Genomic DNA, 15,984 nt, shown 5'->3' on the forward strand with positions numbered 1-15,984 from the left:
TTTTTCAATTTTCGTTAGTCGACTATTTTCACTGGCGCGAAAGAGTTGCAAAATTACTTGAGTAATTGCAATCTTCTGTATCCTCGATGATGAGTCAGATGTCTGTTTAATGACCATTGCAACAAATGCGTTCTAATGAGATGTACAGATACTGAAATGGTCGATGCATCAGTATCATCCTAATTATGAGTTTTCTAATGCGTTTCATCTAACGCAAGAGGGTCAAGAGTCGTGAAAACATACACAAATGAAAAAGTTACGAATGTATTGTCACGTTCTGATTATTTTATAAAGAGTGTATGCTTATAAATATTCTAATTCAATACATAGAAAGTAAATAAATACATTTTAATCATTTTTAAATATGAAATGTTATTATTTGCGCGATGAAGGGTACTTCTCCAGCGAAAGTGTGTACACTAAACTTTCTGGATATTCTCCACTGAGCTAAAAATAAATTTAGCATAATTAACATCATAATGAAAATCGGAAAACTAATTAATTATAATTTGAAAAAATTTGAGATGTAATATTACATCAGAGCATATTCCAATAAGAGCATCAGTATGTGCGAACAATCTGTGCTTCAAAGATATTATAATAAATTGTATTTCTTTTATTCTGGAACGCATAAACTCTTCAAAATTTTTTATATTCGCGTTATCTAAGGCCGCATCCACTTCGTCTAATACCAGAAACGGCGCTGGTCTGAAACTATTATATGAATAAATAATTATAGATTAAACGATCAATTAGCAGTAGCTTATTTGACTTAGAAAACTTACCTATGAATAGCAAATAATAAAGCTAATGCTGCAACAGTCTTCTCTCCACCAGAAAAATTAGACATTAATTGAAATCTTTTCCCCGGTGCTATACAATTGTAATTTATGCCACCTAAATACGGTTCTTCGGGATTCTCTGCGAGTAGAACAGCTTGAGCAGATGGATCTTTAACTAAAGACTGCAGAAACATTTTTAAGCCATGTATAAAACGCGAAAATATTTGTAAATTCAATCCCTAATTAAATTCTTACCTTGTAAATTATATCTATCTGGGTATTAATATGTTCTAGACCGCGGATAAATCGATCACATCTTTGTTTTTTCACTACTTCAAATTCTCTGTTCATCGTAGTTACTTTTTTACGTGCTCTTAGATGTTCAGAGTTTATTTCTTTTAATTCTTCCATTAAGGACTCAACTTCTATATCGGCCTATAAAAGAATTTAAATAAAGAATTATAGAAAATTTTTCAAACGTTGATATTGTAAAATCTTTGAAGCACAAACCTTCAAATTGCAATTTTCTACAGACTTTAATTCATTCTGCAGTTTTTCGAGTTTTGACGTAAATTTAGATTTTAGATCATCAATATTTATTTCTGTTCTCTCTTTTAAACTTTGAGAGAGCTTACTGAAGTCGATGCACGGAAGTGCATCTCTTGGTTGCCGTTGTTCTTCGTTTACAGATGCATCGGTTGTGACGGTGGAACTTTGTACATCTTCACTATTGTTATAAAGTAGTGGAATCGGAATATTCTCAATCTGTCGATATAAAAGAAGTAATATAAATGAGTGTTTTTATAAAGTTACATAATTTAAATTCATTATTATAGATTTATCTGCCTTGCTGTTTTTAATAATAGCGTGATGTTCTGCTATCTTCTTTCTGATGTTCGTCATAAGTATACTGTGTTCCTTATGAGCATTTACAATTGTTCTTTCAATAACATGTATTTGTTTTCTGCAGTGATTTACACTTTTCTCTGCTTCAGTCACATCAGCTTTGACTTTATCATACTCCACTCGTAAATTGTTTAATTTGTCCAATTCCTCTTTGATGATAATCTTTCTTATAGCTTCCTCTTGACATGCATTTTCTAGTTCTTGTTTGGCAGATCTCATATTTTTTTCAGTCTTTAAAACTGCACCTATAAAAAAATGGATAATTTTTTTTTATACACTGACCAAAAAAATTATGGCATTGAAAAGTTTTGTGCAAAAATCGGCTAATTTTGACTGACGATAACTCCGCGAAAAATCTTCGTTGGATCACGATCTTTTTTTAAACTTACAGTCTGATGTCTTGACTGTAAGACGCTATGCCTTAATTTTTAGTTAAGTGCTCCTCTATTACCGTAGTGCCTTAAATCTAGACGCATGTTTATCCTATTGAAAATTCCAAAGATTGACGAAATACACGGACATCCTAGAATTTTTTTCGGGGATGCCATTCACAGAAACATATCGCTTGGATCTTCCTCTTTAATTTAAAAAAAAAGATCATGTCGCGACGATTTTTTTTCGCAAAGTTACAGCACATCAAAGTAACCCTTGCATTTTAGAGTACACCGAGTAGTGTCAAGACATGACGAAAATGCAGGGGTTACTTTGAAGTCCTGTAACTTTGCGAAAAAAAATCGCAGCGAGTTGATCTTTTTTATAAATTGAAGAGGAAGGATCCTAGTTTATGCTCCCGTGAACGGCATCTTCGAAAAAAATTTTCGCGAGACCCTGCATTTTGTCAAACTTTGCAATTTGTCGTATCGAAAATCGCCAACTTTGATAGAACGCACAGACTTGGAAAAATTTTTTTCGAAGATGCTGTTCAAGGGAGCATAAAATAGGATCCTTCCCCTGTAATCTATAAAAAAGATCATGTCGCTGCGATTTTTTTTCGCAAAGTTACAGCACATCAAAGTAACCCTTGCATTTTAGAGCACACCGAGTAGTGTCAAGATATGACGAAAATGCAGGGGTTACTTTGAAGTCCTGTAACTTTGCGAAAAAAAATCGCAGCGAGTTGATCTTTTTTATAAATTGAAGAGGAAGGATCCTAGTTTATGCTCCCGTGAACGGCATCTTCGAAAAAAATTTTCGCGAGACCCTGCATTTTGTCAAACTTTGCAATTTGTCGTATCGAAAATCGCCAACTTTGATAGAACGCACAGACTTGGAAAAATTTTTTTCGAAGATGCTGTTCAAGGGAGCATAAAATAGGATCCTTCCCCTGTAATCTATAAAAAAGATCATGTCGCTGCGATTTTTTTTCGCAAAGTTACAGCACATCAAAGTAACCCTTGCATTTTAGAGCACACCGAGTAGTGTCAAGATATGACGAAAATGCAGGGGTTACTTTGAAGTCCTGTAACTTTGCGAAAAAAAATCGCAGCGAGTTGATCTTTTTTATAAATTGAAGAGGAAGGATCCTAGTTTATACTCCCGGGAACGGCATCTTCGAAAAAAATTTTCGCGAGACCCTGCATTTTGTCAAACTTTGCAATTTGTCGTATCGAAAATTGCCAACTTTGATAGAACGCACAGACTTGGAAAAATTTTTTTCGAAGATGCTGTTCAAGGGAGCATAAAATAGGATCCTTCCCCTGTAATCTGTAACAAAGATCATGTCGCTACGATTTTTTTTCGCAAAGTTACAGCACATCAAAGTAACCCTTGCATTTTAGAGTACACCGAGTAGTGTCAAGACATGACGAAAATGCAGGGGTTACTTTGAAGTCCTGTAACTTTGCGAAAAAAAATCGGAGCGAGTTGATCTTTTTTATAAATTGAAGAGGAAGGATCCTAGTTTATGCTCCCGTGAACGGCATCTTCGAAAAAAATTTTCGCGAGACCCTGCATTTTGTCAAACTTTGCAATTTGTCGTAGCGAAAATCGCCAACTTTGATAGAACGCACAGACTTGGAAAAATTTTTTTCGAAGATGCTGTTCAAGGGAGCATAAAATAGGATCCTTCCCCTGTAATCTATAAAAAAGATCATGTCGCTACGATTTTTTTTCACAAAGTTACAGCACATCAAAGTAACCCTTGCATTTTAGAGTACACCGAGTAGTGTCAAGACATGATGAAAATGCAGGGGTTACTTTGAAGTCCTGTAACTTTGCGAAAAAAAATCGCAGCGAGTTGATCTTTTTTATGAATTGAAGAGGAAGGTTCAAGTTATATGCTTCTGCAAATGGCATACTTAAAAAAAATTGTAGGAGGTCCGTGTATTTCGTCAAACATTTTATGCAAACAAAGAATAATTACTTTCGGTATCACGATTTTCTTCGTAATCCAGTTGGTTTTTTATTCGATTATATAGATGTTCCAATTCCATTTTTCTTTCCATTTGTTCCTGATGTATTCTATTTTTTAAGAAAGTTTTTTTTATTAAATTAAAAGTTCAGATAAATTGTTTAACATTAAAATATAGAATTAAAAAGCAAAGACCTTAAATTTCCTTGCTCGTACTGGCGTATATTATCTACACCAATAGCTCTACAAAAAGTTTTGAAAACTTCATCTTCAATGTCCTGAATACATTTTTCTGCAATTTGAATTTCATGCTCTTTTTCCTCCATTAGTTTTTTGATCGATGTTAAATTTTTCTAATTGACATTATTAAAGAAAGTGCAAATTATTTATTATGTATATAATTTTGTAACAGAATGGTAGATATAAGAAGAAAAATGAAAAAGAAGTACTTGCATTTACAGTTTTTAATTCATTTGCAGTAATGTCTATTTCATTTAGAAGAGCATTTAATTTATTCTCCTGTGAAAAGAGGAATGCATATGTAAACGTGATATATCTATTATGCACTTGTTTGCTGAAGTCTAAAAATAGGACGGATACTTGCAGCCTCGTCTAAATTCAATTTGCTATATTTCAATCTACTTGTAAGTCCACGAATTTCTACATCCAACGCTTTCATTTCAAGTTCGTTGCGAAAGAATGACATTTTTTCTCTTAATTTTTCTGTTAATTCCATCTAAAATGTATGGCAAGTTAATGCAACATCAGATAAATCAAGTACAATACCGAAATCAGAAAATATGAAACCTTTTTCGATCGTAATTCTTGCAGTTCTTGCTCTTGCCAGACTTTAGCTTTTTGTGATAACTGAACCAGTCCTCCAGAAATTAGACCCCCTTTTTTAAAATAAGTGCCATCTAACGCGACACACTACATTAAAATAAAAAGTGTTGTTAGCATTGTATGAAAATAGATATGTGATGTGTATAATTAGAACAAAATCATTAAGTGTTTAAAATGAAATATTTATGGTAAGCCCAGTTCCCTTCTCTGAACAATCAAATACAATGGTGGTAGACACCGATTAGAGTAGTGGGAGAAATAACTATTGAGTGACTTAGATCAGACAATTGACTTTGTTCCGATTGTAGCAAGCATAAAGTAGTGTTGGATCTCATTCTACACTCAATAAAATTATATTAGCCATTACATTATGTATATATTGTAGATTAGCTTCAAATGTAAGCATTCTCGCTTCATCTAGCGTTTCACAGATTAACACGTTGTTAGTTACAAACAATATGGCAGGATTAATCTCGGGGGAAAAATCAAGTACATCGTAAAGAAGTTTGACGTTCTTTGGGTCCGTGATAGAACTAAAACGGTAGATTATTAAAGTAGATATAATGAGCTGAGTAAATAAAGACGTATAACAAATCTCGTCCGTACCGTAGTCTTTCCTCTGCCGGCTTAGTTTTCAAAGAATCTAATGGTAAAAACGTTTCAATTCCTATCTGTTGCTCTTTTAAGTAATGGATACATTCTTTTGCTACGTTCATTGTAGACACTATAATAGCATTGCAGTACTTTCCAAACACTTTTGTCATAGCAATTTGGTAGCGAGAATGGATTGGTTTACACAAATTATATAAACGACCACACTGAAATTAAATATTTAAACATATAAAAAGTTTTTATAATTAATACATATATAGCGTGATTTAGTTCGAAACATACCACACCAGGAAATAAATTTTGTAAAAGTTTAATTGTATTTGCTTCCTTATTTAAACGCGAAATCATGCATTCATCTAATTTAGCATTGCCAAGTTGTTCAGATACATGTTGAAGTTCCAATTGTGTAGCTTCCAGTTCCTCCTTTTGTTTAATAAGCGCTTCTTCTAACTTATTCTTTGCATTTATCTTATCATTTAATTCATTTTTAATATTTTCAACATGTTTCACATTTATGAGATACTTATTTTTTTCATCTTTTTTGTGATTTAATTTAGTTTGTAACTCAAATTTTTTCCTAATTTCATTATCTAGATTATTTTGATTTACAATTTGTTCAGATTTTAGAGAATTACAAAGTTGTATTTTTTCTGAAGATTGTAATTCTACAGCTACTTTTAAACGAAAGTATTCTTGTACCTTAAAAAATACAAATATACTTCAATTGGTATAGTACATGATAAACTATTATAATGAATATATAAAAAATATAAATGTAGTCATACTTGTGCATCATTGAGTTCTATATTGCTCTGTTGAGATAACAATTGTGTTATCATATTTTGTTCAAACATAGACGTCAAATGTTCTACTTCTAGTAATTCATTTTGCAATTCTTTAATTGCTTTTCTATGAGCAGCATTGGATTTATGTGCTTCTATTGACAATAACTTAGTAGTATCAAGTTGCTGTTGCCAATATGAAACTTTTCCTTTTACTTCTGCAAAATCCCCCTCTTTCTGTTTAAAAGCATTTTCCATTTTTGTAATGTCATGTTCAAGATTTTCCATAATTGTAAGTTTCTCTTTCAAACATTTATTCTTTTGTCGTAAAAGGTCAATTGCAAGTTCCTTATCTCTTTCATGTTCATTTATATTTAATTTTACAGTACTTAAAGTCTCTTGAAGATCTTCAATATCTTTCTCAATGTGAAATAGTTGGAAAAGTTGCAACTCACGTTTTGTATCTAACTAAAAAATTTAAAAAAAGGTATTTGAAATGTATGAATGATATTAAAACTGTAATTAATATATACAAAATACATACATATTGTTTATGAAGCATTTTATAGTGATTTGCTTCTTCTATTGATAATAAGACAAACTTTTTTCTCATGAGAATATCTCTTTTCTTTTTGAAAATAAATTGAACTTCCTCTTCTGCTTTAAACACTTCACTTTTCAACCTTTGTGTTTAAGAAATTAATATAATTCAAAGAAAAAGTGAAGAACTTGTAATCAGAAGAATTCTATTTTACCTCTCATACTCTTCTTTCATTTCAATAGAATTACTAATTTGTTCAATCATGGAAGTATATTCTTTTGATGTTTTTGTTGCTATATTCTCAATACCCCCTTGAAATACCAAAAAATTCCCAGCCTTTACATTAAGATTCAGTTCCCTCAATTCTGATAAGTAAAACTGAGCTGCAACCACCTTTTTTATAACAATATTTTTTATATTACACATTTTCAATTAATCCAATAGTTAGTTTCCTACTGTATTGAACATTACCTGATCATTGATTTTATATTCAGAAGAAGTACCACAAATAGCTCTGGTAAATGTTTTTTTACTATTGTCTTCAAAGATAAAAACAGCCGTTACATGTGCTCTATATTATAAATAATATAATATTAGAAATTTAGCAAAATATTCGTAATTTGTAATTTAATATATTTGTATATAAATTCATAAACAATTAGCAAATATATACACTACAGTAATTTGAACATGCAACAAAAAATAAAAAGAATTTTGACACCTGTCCGCTATAGGGTTGCCTACAGATGCACCGTAAATAAGATCGCTTAATTGTTTAATACGTAAGCTTCTAGATTTCTCGCCCATTACAAAACTAATCGCATCCATAATATTCGATTTTCCTAAAATGTGTTATTAACTCCAAATTATTGTCTTAAACTTTTTACGGCTTTAGATCGAATATTTTTACTCTGAAATTCTTATCCATCAAAATGTTCAGTTTAAAAGTAACTTAGAAATGTTTCATTTTCGAAGCCTCGTGAACGGTTACTTCCGTTAAAGAATTGTTGATAATTAAAAAATTGACTTACCGGATCCATTTGAACCAATAATTGCGGTTAATGGTTTGAATGGACCAATGGTTACTTTACCCTTGAAGGATTTAAAGTTAAAAAGGATAATACGTTCCAAACGGACTTGCATTTTGCACAGTAGATTATTCGAGAGAAAATCGTAACGTTTAAGAAGACGCCAGAATTCGTTTTTTATGAATTTGCATTGTTACCAACGTCGAGACAAAAGCAATTTTTATTACTCGCGAAGTTCAAGGAAGTAATTTGAAGAACTAATGCATTTGAAGTATCATAGTGAAACTTTTTACTCTACAAAGGTGCGTTATTTTTTTACATACATATTGTAAAAATTATTTTATATAATATTTCACTTATTCCGCTTAAAAATTGACAGAATATTTCGGTCCAACAAGTAACTCTATACGTTTATATTAATAATTTATTACATAACTACGCCACTCCTTTTAACATTGCTTCAGGCAATTTTCGATTGTAGATTGATTTTATTAAACGATAAGAACTCTCAAAAATCGCGATCCACATATAATAGAATAATATCTAATATTTATTAAGAAAGAAAAAAAATATAGTCAAATCAAATACAAACAGAAGATAATAATTGGAATATTTATAAAGTTTCTCAGTTTTAATACACGATATTCCGCCCAAAAAATATTCTGATGAAACCGGATATGATTCCTTTTGATATTACCTATAACACCCGCTGTGATTGTATATATAAATTAGAAATCTAATACGAAACAAACCCAATTGAAATATATAAATATCGCTTTGCAACATGTTCTACGAATTAATGTGCGTTGGATATGCAGTTAAATCAAGTGTTAATACTTTACTTTCCAAACATTCACCGACCTATAACATAAATATAAATATAATTATTTCATGAAGTATAACATTCTTCTAAATTTCAAAATATCAAAACTTACATCAGGACAGATGCCGATTAACGCGTCAGCATGAGAATAAAACTCTTCTTTTAACGATATAACAATAGTTTGCAACGAACTCGTTTTGTCACGTATGTAGCTTGCTACTTTTCCTATATTTGTGTTATCCAAAGCAGCATCGATTTCGTCCAAGACAAAAAATGGAGCAGGTTGAAAACTACAAGTATCATAAAGTTATTATAAATGCAAAATTGATCAGGAATATAGGAAGTTAAAATTATAAATAGTACCTATGAATTGCGAACAATAATGCTAATGCTGCTACAGTTTTCTCTCCACCAGACAAGTTAGACATTGGTTGAAATCGCTTTCCTGGTGCTACACAATTGTAGTTAATACCATCCAAATATGGTTCCTCTGGATTTTCTGGACCTAGGAACGCTTGGGCTGATTGATTCTTTGCTAAGCTCTAAAATAATACAAGCTCTTTTGTATTGTTTAAGATTATGAACATATGTAAATTTATGCAATATACAATATGTATGAACCTTATAAATTGGATCAATTTCATTAGCTACATGTTCAAAACAGGTCATAAATCGGTCATGCCTTTCTTTCTTTATCTTCTCAAATTGTGTTTTTGCTTTCTTTGCTTTTTTACGAGATTGCTCGAATTCTTCATTAGTCTCTTGCAGCTTCTCCTTGGCAAGATACAATTTTTGAATTGCCTAAACAAAATCATAATAAAATGAGAATTATAAAAAATGCAATACTCTCTAATATTTGATAGGAATTGCATCTTACCTTCATATTCGGTGCTTGAATACGTTGAATAGTACTTTGTAAATCATTTATTGTTTTCGTTAGTTTATCAGTAGTTTTTTTAATATCTTCTTCATCTATATCTTTTAAATTTTCAGGTAGAAGTGCATAATCTATCGTAATTCGCTTCTCACGTTCATACTGCTGTTGAGTGCTTACAGTTGAATCATTATTGCCATCTGAAGCATTAGCTGTACTAGTTTCACTAGCTATATCTTCCATATTTCCATGGAGCATTGGAATTGCAATATCCTCCATTTTGCACTGCATAAGGATAGCATGTCGTTCAGCTTTTTTCTGTTCAATTTTAGCTTCAATGCCATTCAACTGTTTTTGAGCAGCCTGTATATCTTTTGCAATTGCTCCCACTTCGCGTCTGGCTTTGCCTATTTCATCTTCTTTTTGATCAACTTCCATCTTCTTCGCGTTTCGCGCTGACTTCAGTTGTTCCATCTGTGTCTCATCGTGATCTATTTCTGCTTTCTGATTAGATTCAGTTTGTCGCGCAGATTCCAGTTTATCTTCTGCATCTTGAACAGCGCGTTCCCAACGTAAAACGTTGCTCTCTGTATCACGTTGTTTCTCAAAGTCTAACTGATTGTAGATGCGATTACATTGATTCTCAAACTCCATTCTCTTCTTTGCTCTTTCCTGTTGCGATCGTAATTCTCTTTCTTCATATTGGCGAATATTAGACACGCCAATCTGTTCGCAGAAACTGGCGAATACATCATCTTCAACGTTGTTCATTTTTTCTTTGATGTTCTGTATTTCCTGATCCCTTTCAGCCATGGTCTTCTCAATCGCTGCTATTGCTGGACCAAACATATTCAATTCATTTTGCAGAGCATCTAATTCTGTCTCAAGTTCAGCGATTTGCTTTTGAGTAGCAGCAAGATCGCTCTTGTTATATTTTAGACGAGTTTCTAGTCCACGTATTTGAGATTCGACGGTATTCAATTCGGATTCTTTTCGCGATTTTTTTAGGGACTCACGCAATTCTTCTGTTAACTTCTCTTTTTGTGCTTTGAGCTGAGACATTTGCTTCTCATCCCATCTTTTTGCTTTCTTCGCGAGATCTAAACTACCGCCAGAAATAATTCCAGCCTTCTGATAAAACGTTCCATCCAATGCAACACAATCGTATCTCGCTTTCTTGTCCATCTCATAAGCTACTTTGTTGGCATCCTCAGGTGTTTCGCAGACAAGAGCATTATTTGTTGCAAACAATACTGCTCTATCAATATCCTTGGGAGAGAAGTGTAACACATCATACAGCAACTTTACATTTTTTGGCTCTTGTATGTTTCTGAGCCTTTCCTTCAATGGTTTTGCCTGTATGTAATCTAGAGGAAGAAATGTTTCTGGTTCCAGATACTGTTCCTTGAGATACTGAATACATTGCCTAGCTGTTTTCTCAGTATCAACAACAATAGCTTCCATGTATTTACCAAGAACTTTTGTAATTGCAACATTGTATCTCTTGTGAATGGGTTCACACATATTATACATACGATCGTATACACCAGGGAAAAGTCGCTTGAAATTTTCCACAATTTCAGTTTTCTTCTTGGTCCTTGACACTTCGTGCTTATCCACCTTCGCGTCACCGAGTTGCTCTGAAATACTTTCTAATTCCCGCTGAAGATTCTGGATCTTATCTTTCGAGGTACCGACATCGGATTGCAAATCGGCTCGCATTTTTTTCTGATCTTCTAATGCAGCCTCGGAAGTTCTTATATGCTCCTCTAATTTTTCTACTCTTTTAAGAGCTTCATCTCGCATGTGACCTTTCTGTTTATGCTTGTTCTCTATTTCTGTCTTTTTTCTTCCTTCATTATCAAGCCTATCTTGATCTGATTTTTGTTCACGATTAATAGAATCAAGAAGCTGCAAATACCTTGCTGATTGTTTGCCTGCTTCCTCCTTCAATCGATTATACTCTCTCACCTGCTCATCTTCCAGCTGTACATCCCTTCCTTGTAATTGTGATTGTCCTGCAATACTTGCCTCATAGGCTGCTTTAGCTTCCTCTACCTGACGTAGCTCCTCTTGTAATTCATGTATATCCTTCTTATGTGCTTCATCAGCAATACGTGCTTGTGCCAATGATTTCCTTGCAGACTCTACTTTTTTCTGCATGTGAGCAACACGCTCTTTTGCTTTGATGAATGTAGGTCTCTTCTTTGTTATTTCCACTTCTACTTCTCTAATATCCTGCTCTATTTTAGCTAGATCTCTTCCTAATTTTCCAGCCTCCTTCTTTTTTTCTTTTAGTAATTCTTCTGCCTTCTCTTTCTTCTTCTCAATCTTCTCTATTTCATGCTGCTTCTTCTTCTGTTGAACTTCTAAATTCTCTGTACTTTTCTCATTATGGAACAACCGAAATAGTTGTAATTCAACTTGTTTTTCTACATATTCCTCCTTCAAGCGTTGATACTTCTCAGCTTCTTCCTTCTCCAACTTTGCTTCCTTCCTTTCTGCAGCAATTCCCTTCTTCTTTTGGTAAGAAAACTGAGTCTCTTCCTCTGCTTTCAACATCTCTGTTCTTAATCTTTCATATTCTGCTTTCAATGCACCAGAATTGCTAATTTCTTCAAAGAGTGCAGTACGCTCTTTTGGGTTTTTCATAGCTATTGATTCCACAGCCCCTTGGAATACCAAGAAATTTTTTGCCTTGACATTAATACCAAGGTGTTCCAGTTCATTAAGATACACTTGGCTGGTGACTACATTGTTATTTATTCTGTGCTCAGAGGATGATCCTTGCACAGAACGCATGAAACTTTTTTCTGAACCATCTTCCAGTTCAAATACAGCAGTGACAGATGCACTTCTGGCAACTGGCATTCCAATTGAGGCTCCATGAATAAGTTCACTAAATCGTTTTACGCGCAAACTACTTGTTTTTTCTCCCATAACAAAACTAATCGCGTCCATAAAATTAGATTTACCTGTAGCGAAAGAAGGCAGATAATACCATGTAAATTTCAGATTATTTTGAAGTCTGTTTAACTCTTTATAGGTTAGAAACAGAACTTACCGGATCCATTTGGCCCAACGACAGCGGTGAAAGATTTCAAAGGTCCTATAATAAGCTTTCCCTTGTACGATTTAAAATTCTCTACCTCGATATGCTTTAAAAAAGCTGGCATTTTTGATAGAATTAAAAAAATTCACGAGCAACAACGAAGTGGCATAATTGGCGCCATAAAGTTTCCAACACAAACAAGTATCAAATATCAACAATTGGTCTCTGGCCCATATGCTCTGAAGGTAGTCGCATAACATTATCGCGTACACAGCTGTATCTTTCGATATATATATTTGTAAATATTTTTTCACAGTTTTATTTTTCACATATTTATTGTGACTATTCCACTTACCATATATATAAAATAGTATTTTATCATTGGATTATACAAATTTTAGGATAGGACGTTAACACGATTTATTGCAAAAATAACATTTCTTAATCCAGATTAGATTATTATTATGTTAATTTTACTTTATTTAATATTTGATTGTGATTTTACATAAATACTCCATGTAATAGCATCTAGTCTGTAATGAGTAATACAAGTAATGTGTAATAATTTATAGTTGAACTGAATGAATATTTATTCTATCATGTATACAAACATGTAATAGGATTGATAAATTGAACATGGCATCAGTCTGTAGTTTTTAAAGCAATGAACTTACTACACAACATGTAATAATATGCATTTTACAACTTCATATGTTCTGCCAGAGAACAAGAAAGGCCAGTGTTGTCTGGTTCCACATTCAGCTCTGTCACCACACCATCCTCAAGAATCATAGAATATCTCTTACTTCTCTTTCCTCCCAAAACAGGTAAGTCCACAGAAAGTTCTAATGCATCTGTGAATTGACATGCAGGGTCTGCTAGCATGCGTACCTGTTTAGAAAAAGGATACATTACTATTTTCTATAAAAAATATGTACAATGTATACTAAAACACTTGCAACATTACCTTCCCTTCTGCTCCATGTTCCTTACCCCAGGCTGACATTACAAATGGATCATTCACTGCAACACAGAAGATTTCTGCAACACCTTTGGATTTTAATTCTCCAGCTTTTTGAATAAAACCTGGAAGATGTGTCTGAAAAAATATTATAAATATCGTAAGTATCTTTTTTTCAATTTCGCGAAGCTTATGCATCAGGACATTTATCCTATTAAATGGATATTTAAAAATAATACATACTTTGGAACATCCTGGTGTGAAAGCACCTGGTACTGCAAAAATCACGATTTTTTTCCCTGCTGCAATTTTCGCGAGATTCACCTTATTTGTCGGCGAATCCTCGTAGAGGTCAACGGCGGGTAGCTTATCACCTACCTAAAAACATTATAGACTGATTACTTTGCAGAAAATGTTAAGCGCGCTGTTGAATAAATTAGTCTAATATTCATATATAAACAGATACGAATGAACGATAGATGATCAAAGATTTTCTACTTTTGCGTTGATCAGTTCTAAACAACAAATAACTTACACTGATAACCATGTTTTGAGACGAGACGTGAAACCCTCTCACCAAACAACTGAACGATGATCGTTCGCCGACCGAAATTACGCGATTAAGAAGTTGGTTCATCTGTATCTATGGCTATCAACACAGTGAACCAAGTAATCAACTGTTTTTAATTAAACTTAGGGTTGAAAGATTTCGTTGAATCAGAAGACACTATCGATAGCTAGTCGGCTTGATAAACCTGCGGTATTGCGCAATACCTGCGAGTCATTACATAAAATATAATTCTAAATTTTTTTATATACTGTATTTTCTTTTAGTAAGCTTATTTATTTACGTAGTATACTGTCCATGTTCGTTAAGGATGTGTGACATCCTTGATGTGTATTCATTGTGTTTTTATGATAAGAAATTACATGCTTGTAATAGTTCGACGAATCAGTGAATAATTGTATGTACTTTGTGAGCCCATAGGATCATTGTGGCTTAATTTTCTATTGAAAATGCAATATTGTGGTTGTTTGTTAGTTAGTTTGTAAATATCAGTAAAGAGTTACAGAAATTGTAATTGTTAACAACGAATTCTCTGTTGTGTACTGTACTGTGATAACATTCGTTTCATTTGTGAACCAGCGAACCTTGTATTAATGTTTGTTCTTTGATATTTTTTAAATAAAATGTGTTTTGAAGAAAATCTTAGTTGTTTAATAATTTGTAGAAATCAGAAGTGAAGAATTAGTTAAAGACTGTATCGTAATTCCTTTTATAATGCAAATTTATTTATTTTGTGGACACACAAATGCTCTCGCCATCTACTGGTGATATCCCTGAACTAAATTGCCTGTTTCGATCTATTTGTAATAATAAAAACTTATTTGTTTATCAATTTATTTATAATGTGAAGATGTAGATGTATTATATAAGGTCAATAAATGATTATGCATGTACAATAAATAAAGAAATTGTTTAATTACTCACAAGAAATGGCTTTAAAAGAGTGCAGAGGTTACACATAATAAATCATTTAATAAACTGTTGTTTTATTCATTTCTATAAAACCTGAGCATTTGTTGCATCTCTCGGCTCTCTATATTGTATTATGCAATAACTTTAGGTAAGGAAATCATTTGTTTATGTGATATTGAAGCACATTAAAAACATGGTTTGTTCAATAACCTGCATTCACTATAAAAACTAATTTATTCACAAATTCGTCCATAATTTCACTGTAGAATAATTGAAGGGGCTTTATAATTAATCATACAACAATATTTAACGCCGGAATTATTTATTTATTGCAAAAATAGAATTTGAAATACTGCAGTGAAAGATAATTGGAGTGGCGCCATCTGGATCGGACCTCTGTTTTTGACACCCAATCGCGACACTGGCGCCGCCTAGCGGTGAAACTCTGGAACTAAATTTCGAACTCCTACTTTTAGTTCCAGAGTTTCACCGCTAGGTGGCGCCAGTGTCGCGATTGGGTGTCAAAAACAGAGGTCCGATCCAGATGGCGCCACTCCAATTATCTTTCACTGCAGTATTTCAAATTCTATTTTTGCAATAAATAGACAAATTATCGACTTTTATTGCTGCGCAGTGATATATAAAAACTCTACAATGATTCTGTATCATCAAATTATGTATAAATTAATAAATATCCAAGCTAACTGTACTGTTTCAACAAAGAAATTTTTTAAATCCTTTTTTTACAGTAAATAAACAATTTTAACGCTGGATATTGTTGTAAAATATATTATATAGCATTTATTATAATCTGTTAACGTCAAACTGTAAATTTATTAGTAAAAAATCGATTTCTTAGTTGTTATAGTTCAGAGTACAAGTGTAGAATTATTTAAAAAAGGAGAAAGCCAAAGAAATCGGCGCAAAGAGCAAAAAGGAAGCTGGTAACA

At 32.8% G+C, this 15,984-nt stretch overlaps 3 protein-coding genes across 3 annotated transcripts; all 3 read right to left on the bottom strand.

Moving 5' to 3' along the window:
- Positions 1-248: 248 nt before the first annotated feature.
- On the bottom strand, positions 249-8,630 carry LOC143182040 (structural maintenance of chromosomes protein 1A-like). Its single transcript, XM_076382782.1, has 39 exons — positions 8,597-8,630; positions 8,483-8,553; positions 8,284-8,387; positions 8,168-8,247; positions 8,042-8,101; positions 7,848-7,952; positions 7,727-7,735; positions 7,490-7,658; positions 7,273-7,387; positions 7,031-7,209; positions 6,820-6,958; positions 6,279-6,743; positions 5,746-6,192; positions 5,488-5,699; positions 5,249-5,414; positions 4,825-4,968; positions 4,604-4,774; positions 4,492-4,557; positions 4,234-4,391; positions 4,051-4,148; positions 3,906-3,970; positions 3,652-3,785; positions 3,528-3,584; positions 3,306-3,392; positions 3,160-3,211; positions 2,906-3,039; positions 2,787-2,838; positions 2,533-2,666; positions 2,427-2,465; positions 2,209-2,265; positions 2,140-2,154; positions 2,078-2,092; positions 1,971-2,044; positions 1,596-1,933; positions 1,293-1,547; positions 1,038-1,217; positions 786-964; positions 537-714; positions 249-447 (listed from the first exon to the last, which is right to left on the bottom strand). The coding sequence occupies exons 1-39, from the start codon at positions 8,628-8,630 to the stop codon at positions 376-378; spliced, it is 5,109 nt and encodes a 1,702-aa protein (XP_076238897.1). The 3' UTR covers positions 249-375.
- On the bottom strand, positions 8,122-12,787 carry Smc1 (structural maintenance of chromosomes 1). Its single transcript, XM_076383250.1, has 6 exons — positions 12,606-12,787; positions 9,545-12,516; positions 9,289-9,468; positions 9,031-9,209; positions 8,780-8,957; positions 8,122-8,705 (listed from the first exon to the last, which is right to left on the bottom strand). Exons 1-6 carry the CDS (start codon positions 12,715-12,717, stop codon positions 8,634-8,636), a joined length of 3,693 nt encoding a protein of 1,230 aa, XP_076239365.1. The 5' UTR covers positions 12,718-12,787; the 3' UTR covers positions 8,122-8,633.
- Positions 12,788-13,058: 271 nt separating this feature from the next.
- Prx5 (Peroxiredoxin 5) lies at positions 13,059-14,730 on the bottom strand. Its single transcript, XM_076382963.1, has 4 exons — positions 14,090-14,730; positions 13,798-13,932; positions 13,561-13,692; positions 13,059-13,484 (listed from the first exon to the last, which is right to left on the bottom strand). The coding sequence occupies exons 1-4, from the start codon at positions 14,189-14,191 to the stop codon at positions 13,293-13,295; spliced, it is 561 nt and encodes a 186-aa protein (XP_076239078.1). The 5' UTR covers positions 14,192-14,730; the 3' UTR covers positions 13,059-13,292.
- Positions 14,731-15,984: the final 1,254 nt, after the last annotated feature.

The sequence above is a fragment of the Calliopsis andreniformis genome, chromosome 8 (genome assembly GCF_051401765.1).
Source record: "Calliopsis andreniformis isolate RMS-2024a chromosome 8, iyCalAndr_principal, whole genome shotgun sequence".
Taxonomy (NCBI): domain Eukaryota; kingdom Metazoa; phylum Arthropoda; class Insecta; order Hymenoptera; family Andrenidae; genus Calliopsis; species Calliopsis andreniformis.